General features: G+C 38.7%; 1 protein-coding gene across 4 annotated transcripts in view; it reads left to right on the forward strand.

The window, feature by feature from the left end:
- Positions 1-11,321, forward strand: part of Mctp1 (multiple C2 and transmembrane domain containing 1) — a 595,681-nt gene that overhangs the window by 333,203 nt on the left and 251,157 nt on the right. For all 4 annotated transcript variants that reach the window (XM_029544133.1, XM_029544132.1, XM_029544131.1 and 1 more), the window contains 2 exons: positions 4,251-4,421; positions 6,929-7,059. In XM_029544133.1, the coding sequence (XP_029399993.1) occupies positions 4,251-4,421; positions 6,929-7,059 (302 nt within the window). The remainder of the gene's footprint in view (positions 1-4,250; positions 4,422-6,928; positions 7,060-11,321) is intronic.

An 11,321-nucleotide genomic window follows, 5' to 3' on the forward strand; every position in this document is an offset into this window, starting at 1 on the left:
ACACCCCTCCTTGGGGGGGAAAGGCTCCGGATGACCAGAACCAGACACGGGTTCCTTCCCAGAAGCTGTGACTCTTCTCTAGTCCACCCTTTCCCAGGCAGAGCACTGGGACCAAGATAGTAGTAAAGATCTTTTACCCATGTATTGGTTGCTGTTTTGTCTTATTGACAGTGTCCTTTGCCTTACAGAAGCAATTTTATGAGGTCCCATTTGTCAATTCTTGATCTTACAGCACAAGCCCTTGCTGTTCTGTTCAGGGATTTTTCCCCTGTGCCCATATCTTTGAGGCTCTTCCCCACTTTCTCCTCTATAAGTTTCAGTGTCTCTGGTTTTATGTGAAGTTTCTTGATCCACTTAGACTTGAGCTTTGTACAAGGATATAAGAATGGATCAATTTGCATTCTTCTACNTGCTAACCACCAGTTGAGCCAGCACCATTTGTTGTAAATGATGTCTTCTTTCCACTGGATGGTTTTAGCTCCTTTGTCAAAGATCAAGTGACCATAGGTGTGTGGGTTCATTTCTGGGCCTTCAGTTCTACTCCATTGATCTACCTGCCTTTCACTGTACCTGTACCATGCAGTTTTTATTACTGTTGATCTCTATTACAGCTTGAGGTCAGGCATGGTTATTCCAACAGAGGTTCTTTTATTGTTGAGAATAGTTTTTGCTATCATAGGTTTTTTTTTGTTGTTGTTGTTATTCCAGATGAATTTGCAAATTGCCCTTTCTAACTCTGTGAAGAATTAAGTTGGAATATTGATGGGGATTGCATCAAGTCTGTAGATTGCTTTTGTCAAGATAGTCATTTTTACTATATTAATTTTGCCAATCCATGAGAATGGGAGATCTTTCCATCTTCTGAGATCTTTTTCAATTTCTTTCTTCAGAGACTTGAAGTTCTTACCATACAGATCTTTCACTTGCTTAGTTTGAGTCATAACAAGGTATTTTTATATTACTTGTGACTATTGCGAAGGGTGTTGTTTCCCTAATTTCTTTCTCACCCTGTTCATCCTTAGTGTAGAGAAAGGATACTGATTTGTTTGAGTAATTTTATATCCGGTTACAGCACTGGGCTGACATTTGTGCTCTCTTAGGTTCTGTTTGACATCTGCCAAGGATCTTCTGGCTTTCATAGTCTCTGGGAAGAAGTCAGGTGTAATTCTGATAGGTCTGCCTTTATATGTTACTTTTCCTTTTTCCCTTACTGCTTTTAATATTCTTTCTTTGTTTTGTGCATTTGATGTTTTGATTATTATGTGATGAGAGGAATTTTTCTTCTAGTCCAGTCTATTTGGAGTTCTCTAGGCTTCTTGTATCTTCATGGGCATCTGTTTCTTTAGGTTACAGAAGTTTTCTTCTATAATTTTGTTGAAGATATTCACTGGCCCTTTAAGTTGGATAACTTGCCTCTATGGCTCCTGACTTCTTTCCTAGGTTGTCTATTTCCAGAGTTGTCTCCTTTTGTGATTTCTCTATTGTTTCTACATCTATTTTTATAACCTGGATGGTTTTGTTCAATTCTTTCACCTGCTTGGATGTGCTCTTCTGTATTTTTTTAAGGGAGTTATTTATGTCCATTTTATAGTCCTCCATCATCATCACGAGAAGTAACTTTAGATCCATGTCTTGCTTTTCTAGTGTGATGGTATATCCAGGATTTGCTATGGTGGGAGAATTGGGTTCTGATAATGCCAAGTAACCTTGGTGTCTGTTGCTTCTGTTCTTATGCTTGCCTCCTACCATGTGATTATCTCAAGAGCTCCCTACCCTCAGTATATCTGATTGGAGTCTGTCCTTCCTGTAATCCCAGTTGAGTCAGAACTTCTCAGAGTCCAGTCTTCTTTGTGATCCTGTAATTCTAGAATCCCGTGATCCTGAGATTCTGGGTGTGTCAAAGTTCTTGGCAGTCAAGCTTTCTCTGAGACCCTGAGATCCTGGTGTGACCAAGCTCCTCGGTTCCTGGGATCCTGGGATCCTAAGAGCCTGGGTATGTTAGAGCACCTGGAAATGGCACCTCCTCTGGGGACTGTGGGGCTGTCCACGGAGTTTGAAACCAAGGTAGACCAGTGCCAACCAGAAGGAACCTGACCCACTTTGGGTGTGGTTCCTGTGTTCGTGCTCCAGCTGGCTCCAGGCACCCCCAATTCTGTTGAAAGTAAGGCTATGCTCCATTCACCAGTGATTCTAAGATCCTGGGCATGCTAGGGAACCTGGGGGTGGGGGGTGGAGAGTCCTCTGGGGACCTTGGGGCTCTCTGCTGAGTTCAGGCCCAAGGTGGCCTGGCGCTTGTGCCTACAGGAAGGAACTGTGTTCTTATATTTAAATCATTATTTTCTTTAAGCATATATCTGTATCTATCCTAAACGTTTATTTTGGGAAATCATCAAGATTAAAACCAAGAAATCCAGGATTCTAATCCTATGTCCACCATTTAGTAGCCTTAATTACGTATCAGTAAACAGGAGCTGAGTCCTGGCATTTATGCACACTTTGAGATGAAGCCAAATGCTACAGATGACATAAGCACACTTTAAAAATGTGAAGCTCTGTGGGATTCGGCAGCTATTTATGCGTGTTCTATAGCAACAAGATTGCCTTCGTACTTACCACAATCCTGTCCTCCTTTGCCAATCATGCTTCTCTACAAAGCTTTCATAGCCAAAGTTTAGAATGAACTCTACATGCTGCTGTTGCATAATGTCAATATCAACTGTTCCATCACAATCTAGTGAGAGGGGAGTTCTGTGGTAGAGTGCTTGCCTACGTACAAGAAGTCCCAGGTTCAATCCTCAACACTACTGCAGCTAAACAATTCACAGGACCATACTGCTCTAAAGCAAAGAAATGGAAATCCTTAGCCATTGTTTGGTCCAATAAACTCTAAACAATTGTTCTAAGAAATGTTTTGTTCATACAAAACCCAGTGTAGAAACCCAGTGTGGAACAGATGGAGGCAGAAATGGCAGAGTTCTGTGGACCTTGATTTACTTTCTGAATCTTCTCTTCTTCTGGTGGCATGTAAGCACTGATCTTGAGGAGGACTGGTGAGGAGTGGATTGATGATAATAAGGCAGAGACAGCATCGTGCCCAAAACTTGCTGTTACACAAGTATACCATGTTGTTTACAAAGATGTCCAGTGAAATAGTGCCAACACTAGAACTGTTGTCTTTTGAAGAACTCGAGTTTTTATTTTCCTGATGAATTCACCTGGAAATACATGACATTTTATGATCATGTGTAAAAATTGGTATTGCTGTGGTATAGAAAAGCTCTATGGGTTAAAATGGGAAGAGAAGGGACAAAGCAGTCTGTTAGTTCATCAAGTTGATCTAGAAGGGATTCAATGTCAAATAAAACTAACTATAACTTACCCGTGGAGCGCTGAATTTCTTCATGAAACAGCTGTAAGTGGGACAAACACAATTAACAACAGAAGCAATTCTGTGGCATCTCTTGCTGACTCCAATAAAACAAGTGACTGTTACTATTCTTTCTCCAGATTGCTTTAAGTGCTATTCAGGATTTTAAATCATGTAGATATTTTAATAGAATTGATAATTTAAAATTTTTTGAATTTGTTCACTGGCCTGAATATTGTAATTTAGAATTGAGCATATTAGAAACTATTAACAAGAGTGTGTTCCTACAACAGAATGAAGGAAACATTCAGATGCATACCAATATAAATCATTTTTTAACTTAAAAGTAATTGTAAATACTTGTGACGCAAGTTTAAAAGAAAAGCAAGGTTTCTGGTGAGCTAAATTTTCTGTTCTGTTGTCCCTTAAGTAGTCTCCAGAAAGTCATTTATCCCCTAAGATCATAAGACAGTTTAAAATTTTTCTAAGGCTTACTTTCAACTAACCTTTTAGCTTAAAGTCATGAGGTAATCCATTTTTAACATAGAAAACTAACCCCTAAAACTTAAACCATTAAGAATTTAATAGGGCAGTATAGCTGTTGTCTGATTTCGTTTGTCTCCCTTTGACAAAAGCATATCTCTGTCTGTAAAGATGAGAGGTTGCAGTGCTTGGGTACCCCTCAACTTAACAGGAGCTGATAATTCATAATCTCTTAATAATTTTATAATTAATACATAATACTCCCCTAATTATTTTTTTCTTTTAACTATAATAGTTAACTAACTTCTATTTGGAAAACTATACCAGAAAAACGAGCCAGACCAAGTCAGAGATTACCGTTTAAAACATGATAAGCTAACTTATTTCTTCTTTGCCAAAGTTTCAGACCCAAAGTTTACGCCTGTCCGACCAGCACAGGAAGTCACATCTTTGGAGAGGAATAGTCAGCATCACTTTGATTGAGGGTCGAGATCTCAAAGCAATGGATTCCAATGGGTTGAGTGATCCATACGTAAAGTTCCGGCTTGGCCATCAGAAGTACAAGAGCAAGGTAAGTTTCCATCCATCTGTGCTCCTGTCTCTGTTGGGAAGGTTCTGACCAGTGACTAGCCAGACTTTAGGAGATGTGAATGTTGGATGCCTTTTGAAATGAGAACTTTGGAACATGTCTGAAAGCAAAGCTGGCTGATGGTCTGGGTGCCAGGTGGGCTGGAGGGGACTACCCTGCTCTTCTCCTTCAGTGTCTTCATCTAGTACACAGGATCCTGCTCTCAGCACATTTGTGAGATTTAAGAGAGAAAAAAAGAAACAAAACAATAAAAAATCAGAAAGCATAAAAAACAGAAAGAGCATACCATATCTGTGCACAGAAAAGACCAAGGCTGTTGACATAGACCAGCTCTGATATATGCATGATTTTCATATAGTGAAAGTCTCTCAATTTATTCTGAATCATTTTATCTAATCTGACTTTGACCAATAGAGACCAAAGGAGTTTTTAAAAATTGTTTTGCACTTTATTTAATCATTTCATAACTTTTAAATTTTATATCATAGTTGTATTAAATATATTACAATTACAATTCACTTCTCTTCTTTCTGCTCTCCCACCCCTGCTAAACATTTATTCTTCCCAAATTGACCCCTACCTACCATATGTTCATGATTGCAATGTCCATGTCATATCCAGGACATTTAAATGTTTTTAGGAAACAAAGAGCCAAATACTTCTGTTGCTATGAGGCATGAAAAGTAGCGATGCAGAAATAGAGTTAAAATTATTCCTGCCTAAGCAAGTTATTGAAGAGATTAAATAAATGTATAACAGGCACAGAAAGGGCTTAGATGACTGCTGTGATCCTAAGTACCCAGTACGTGTTAAAACAGAAGGAGGAAGATCAGTGGCTGTAGTAATATTTGTAGAGTAACATTTTTCCTTAGTAGTAATATATTAAGTATTAGTAGAATGTTATTTATAAAGCTAATGAGAAGGACAAAGACTTACTATCCAGGACTACATCCTGTTATGTGTAATTTTAACAGCTTTGACTTTTTATACTAGCACTTACAGACAGTTTCGGATGAGTGCTCCATCCATCCTAAATTACATAAAGATCACGTTCGATTTTTGTAAAAAATGTCTTGCCTTTAGTGGACTCATCTGCATAGATTTTTTTTTTGGGGGGGGAGGGTTAACCCTGTCTTGTTTCCTTCTAGCACAGAAAATCTTCATCAGTACTTAATTCAAAGTATATAAAACTGACTCATTAACAGACAGTGGGTATTGTTCCCAGGCTGTTTGGTAGCCTTACGGAAGCCCACAAAGAAATTTTAGATATAACTTTTAACTGAAAGAAAGGTACATGGAAAAGACAATTCTAATATCAAACAATTTAATCTGTTTAGGAACCGATTTTTAAAAACTGTACTATGTTTCAAAATGCCGTAGGAGTTCATCTAAGCTGCAAAGGACATTTGAATTATCATAGCACTCATCTATGTCTGTCACCAGGAGCTTAAGAACAAATTTTAAAACAGCTACTATTTCAAAAGATAGGTATCTATGGCCACTTATGTTTTCTCTTAACACAATTTTCATGTTATACTATGCTTAGTTTTATAATTCTCCTCTTTAGATATGAAATACAAACCCCACTATGGACACATGTCTCTATTTGATCTTTCTGTCCATGATATATTACAGATTAAATTCAGATTATGAACTTTAAACTTGTGATTAATTTGCATTGCCTTGCATATACATACATCATTGCTTTCAAACTCTTCACATATAAAGATCTGTCAGCCATATACTAAAGAGAGGAAAGGCCACTACATTTGACATTTTAAAAAAGGAATGACAAAGAAACAAATATGAATTCAGCCTAGACAAATGCTAAATGGAATATTTAGCACATTGATATAGGTAAATTAATTTATTAGTTTACTAGATGTCTTCTCTGGATTCTTGAAATCACAAAATTGCAGTGTCTAAAAGTCCCGTTTATGCAACATGAAGAACACACACGTGTGCCATTTCCCTATACGTGGAGTGAAATAGCACAGCAACATTAAAAACTAAAGACAAAGTGTGCTGCGCTGTCCCAAATCTACTTACTTCCACACCCACACAGCCCGCTGTCTGCTTTTCATGCACTTTAGGCATCCAGGCGCGTGAGGAGAGACAGGAACTCTGCTGGGTATTTCCATTTTCTTTTATTACAAAATAACTGACTGTGTGTTCTTCCTTCAGACAGAAACTCTGACTGAATAAATGTCAGTATCCCAATGAGTTATTTCAAGGACAGGCTACCTTTCTTTGAATTTCATTTTTTGTATATGTCTTGTTAGACAGTCAAGGGCTTACTTCTGATTTCACTGGACACACCTATAACAACAAAACAACAAATATGGTTTATTGACTGAAATACATATACACACTGGAAGTTTTGGTTGAATGAAGTAACACCCTTAACAAGACTTTCTACTTTGTCTCAAATTGATTCTTAAGTACTACTATAGGTAATACAATAATATTTTTTTTTTTTTGCTTTCCAGATTATGCCCAAAACTTTGAACCCTCAGTGGAGGGAGCAATTTGATTTCCATCTCTATGAAGAAAGAGGCGGGATCATAGACATCACTGCCTGGGACAAAGATGCTGGGAAAAGAGATGACTTTATTGGAAGGTTTGTGCAAACTGCTGTTTCATTTACCTTAGAGATAGCAAGGTTTTGTAGAAAGAATGTTTTCTTTAAATTTGGTTGTTGCCAATGGTATTTACAGTTTCAAAAGAAGGAATCTTCTTCTTTTTTTTTTTTCTAGAATTCTTTTATTTTTGCTAGGGTGTGGATTCCATGACAGAAAGCCCTTCTTCCTCACCCACTGCAGAGGGCAAGTCAAAGGAAGGGCCAGGGTATGCTTCCCAGCAGATTTACTGGCAGTGTTGTGTACAGAACAGTCTATTTCAACAACAACCACACCCATAACTATTTTTTAATGCTTCTCAAGATGTAGAAGGTTTTGGAACAAGGGGGAAATATGACAATCACCGGCTACAATCATTACAGCACCGCCTAGAAATGAAAAGCATAGATTCAAAGAATGACCAGCAGGTGGCAGCTTTGCCTCATTGATGGACAGGCAATTTCAAATTGATAGCCAGAAATTTTCTCCAGATGTCAGATTTGTTGTGCACAAAGTTATGGGAGTTGGGAAAGAGGAATTTCATCTGACATGAGACACTTAGAGGAACAAAGAACACGTTCAAGGCTGGAAAATGACCTGCGATAATGTTTGTTTTCACAAAGCATATTGTGATCATAAAATGCTTTATTTACTCCCTACGATCTTTGGAATCCCTTAGGAGTTCATAAATCTGTAAAGAGTTACAGAATTTTAAAAAAGAAAGAACACAAGTGAGGCAGATCCATGTTAATCTGATAACACAGCAAAATATATTCTGAGGCTCTGTGACATTTCTCTACAGCATTAAGGTTATTTGTGTTGACCACTTGAATGATAGGAATTGTGTTCTGATTACAAAGCCTATTTTTATATTTTTTGACAGTTACATATGTGCATTGCAACAAAATGGGTGGAAACTTGCTAGTATTGAAAAAGCAAGGTGTGCAGAGGGTTTTGTTGTTTTAAAGAGTCTTCCTTCCACATTTTTTCAAAGACATCCCAAGCCACTGAATTTACCATCCAAAGAGTAAATTCTAGGAGTAAAGGGAATTTTAGTCAAAGTAAAAACAGGAATCCAACCCGACATACTACACTCTTCATTTGTATTTAAATGATTCTGACAAACCTATTTAAGCAATAGTTTTCACCTTATGTTTGTAAAATGGAAGATGATCTTTGTTGCACTGTGCCCCTCAGAAAAATATTACTGTGAGCGTTTGCTCAAAGGCATTTTGTTGTGTTTGGCGCGTCGGCCCAGCTTAAGTCACAGTGTATATCTGCGCATCTCAGCCCCGCTCCACTGTGGCTGTGTATTTGACTGTAACTCTCTCCCGGGAAGTTAGAATTTAGCTGCTACGTGAACACTCACTTCTTTTCATAGTTTACAGAAACAGTTCCTGTCTTGGCAATCAGATAATAAAAGTGGAACCTGCTCATTCACTACTTTCCAGAACGAAGGGGCTGTGCTCTAGAACCCACTGGCTCCTGTCTAGCTACGGCCTCCATGAGGCTCTTCTTTGCCCTTTTCTGTTTTTATTGCATAGTGACAAGTTATCGTGTATGCATTTCTTTCTTTGGGAAGAATTTTCCAACTTTGAGTTTTGTGAAGTGTCACAGGCCATCCTGTGCAGTCCTTCCCCTTCCTCCTCCATGGAAACAGGCTTGGCAGAGAAGAGCCAAGTCCCTCAACCCACCGCGCTTCTGGGCCTGGGCTATTCTGTTTTGTTTTTGGTTTTGTTTTGTTGTTGTTGGCTTGGGATTTTTGTTTTTTGTTTTGGCTGTTTCTTTTCAATGCAGGGCCACATATTTTTGAAAGAATACTTTATAAATGAAAACTCAATACTAAGGCTAGTTTGATCATGATAAAAGCAACTCTATCAATTAAAGAAATGGATTCACATCTGGGGTGGTGTAGCATAAATATTTTAGCAGTGAAACCTTCTTTCCTCCATCTTATGGGAATTCATGAGGTCAGGCTTCTGCCCCAACAGCTACTTCCATCAGGCCATCTGCAAACCCCAAGCCATGTAGCCCACTGGCCACTTCCCTTTGCCCAGCAGAAGAGCAGAAACTAGCTGATGGCTTCTATACCTTGAAACACTTTTCATCTGACTCCCAAGAGACTGTATTTCCTCCTCTCTGGATATTCCTTCGCATTTTCTGTCCTTATCCCTCTCCAACCATAGTTGTAGAGCAACCGCGTCAGAATTCATCCCTCAGGATTTCTCTGCCTGCACTTGCTCCTCCAGTGAGTGTATTGTTTGCCTTCCTGGGCTTCCTGTGCCCCCTACAGTCTGAGAACTACCAAGGTGCTGGTCACTCTGCTTTTAGCCCCAGATTCTCATAGCCAACTTTCTACTATTACTATTTGAGTAATTAAGATGTTGCTTCAATGTAGACATGCTGCGTTAGCCCCTGACTCCCAGTGCCTGAAATCTCTTCTTTCAAGATTTTCCTTTGTTCCTTGCTAGCACTGAAAATACCACAGTGACATTTTTATCTTTTTTTCCTCACATTCGTCAAACACAGCAGCAGTCCAGTCTTTCATGCAGGCTGCAGCCATGAGCCTTACTTCTTGAGGAGTCTATATGTATTCCTGTATCATCAGGCTGTGAGAGATCCTTCAGCATATGAATCTTTGGGAGTCCTCATCACCTCTGTCCCTGCACCTCCAGGTTGACAACCACCTGCTTCCATGCAGACCGTGACAGCAGCCACCCTGTTCTGCTCTTCTCCTCATCTAACAGTCTGGTCCAATGTAGTAACCAACATCAGCTATTTTTGTAATTTACTAAGGTTTTATTTATTTTCAAATGTACAGTCTCTTGAACCTGCTCCTGACCCCTCCATGGAAGCTGGGCTCACTCTACCCTTAGCACTTCTAGTGGAAATCACTTAAGCTCTATGGTTTGAAATCTCTTTGCTAAGTTCTTTACTACGGGGCTCCTGAAGGGCTGCCTTAGCTACTAAACCTTCAGGTTCTTAGAATCCATAACTGGGGTTACCTTTTCCATATCTTCCTTGTCGTTATTGTTGTTAGCTGTTTTGTAAAGGCTCAAAGAGTGGTGGAGACTACTGCAACATCAGTGAGATATGGGTTATAAGGAACATTTAAATTTTTAATGTATATGTATTCATGTTATGTGATGTAGTTTATGTTTGTACATATGCCACAACATACATGTCAAATTCAGAGGATAACACTGTGGGTTCTGTTCTCTTCTTCCATCTTTACATGTCTTCCAGGGATTGAAAATGGGTCCCTAGGTACACAGCAAACACTTTTTACTTATTGTACCATCTCCCCAATCCCAAGAGAAAAAATAAAACACAAATGAAATAATTTAATTGCTCTATTTAGAGCTCTTCGGTTGTTTCTAATGCATGGTCTGGGTGGAAGCAAAGTCCTACTGCAAAGTACTATGTACGATGTGGGCCTATATCTCTGCTCTGAAATGCTGTCCTTTCTCCTCTACCCTCCTATCAGAATGGACACTAGACTGTTCCCAAAGCACAGCAGACATTTCCTCATCTGTGACACCTTTTCCGTAAGGAAAAGTCACCTGGCTGCTTTGCTTTTGCACTGTCGTAGGTTTGATAATTTTTTTCCCCTAATATTCCCTTTCTGCTAATCTGCTAATGTTTTACAGACATAGTCACCACACTGTGTATCTTCCTTATTCTATGTGATCATCCACTTCACTGAACAGAATGCAAATCCCATGACAGGAGGGTTATCTGAATGTGTGTTTACTGTGCCATCCTCAGAAAGTATGTGGCTTATATGCTAAGTAAAAATTCTTTAATTTAAATACAAAGAATTGAAGTTTGATTTAATATTAGAAATTATGATTATTCCTTCTTTAAATAAATAATGATCTGATGCCCACTGTTGCTATATTGTCACTATGAACATAACTTGGTTGAAGGCACAAACTCGAAATACAATTGTGAAAGAGGTATTTGTATTATACAACAGAGAAAATTCACTGAATATAGTTGTGTCTTAACAGTGCTTATATATAAAATGCTAAGTTAATAAATTTAGAAGAAAAACTAATCTATACATTTATCAATATTCTTTTACTACATTTTAATTTTTTTATTATTTTCTTTATTTACATTACAAATGCTATTCTGAAAGTTCCCTATACCCCCCACCGCCCCTGTTCCCCTACCCACCCACTCCCACTACTTGGCCCAGGCCTTCCCTTGTGCTGGGTCATATAAAGTTTGCAAGACCAAGGGGCCTCTCTTCCCAGTG

The sequence above is a fragment of the Mus pahari genome, chromosome 11 (genome assembly GCF_900095145.1).
Source record: "Mus pahari chromosome 11, PAHARI_EIJ_v1.1, whole genome shotgun sequence".
NCBI classification, from domain to species: domain Eukaryota; kingdom Metazoa; phylum Chordata; class Mammalia; order Rodentia; family Muridae; genus Mus; species Mus pahari.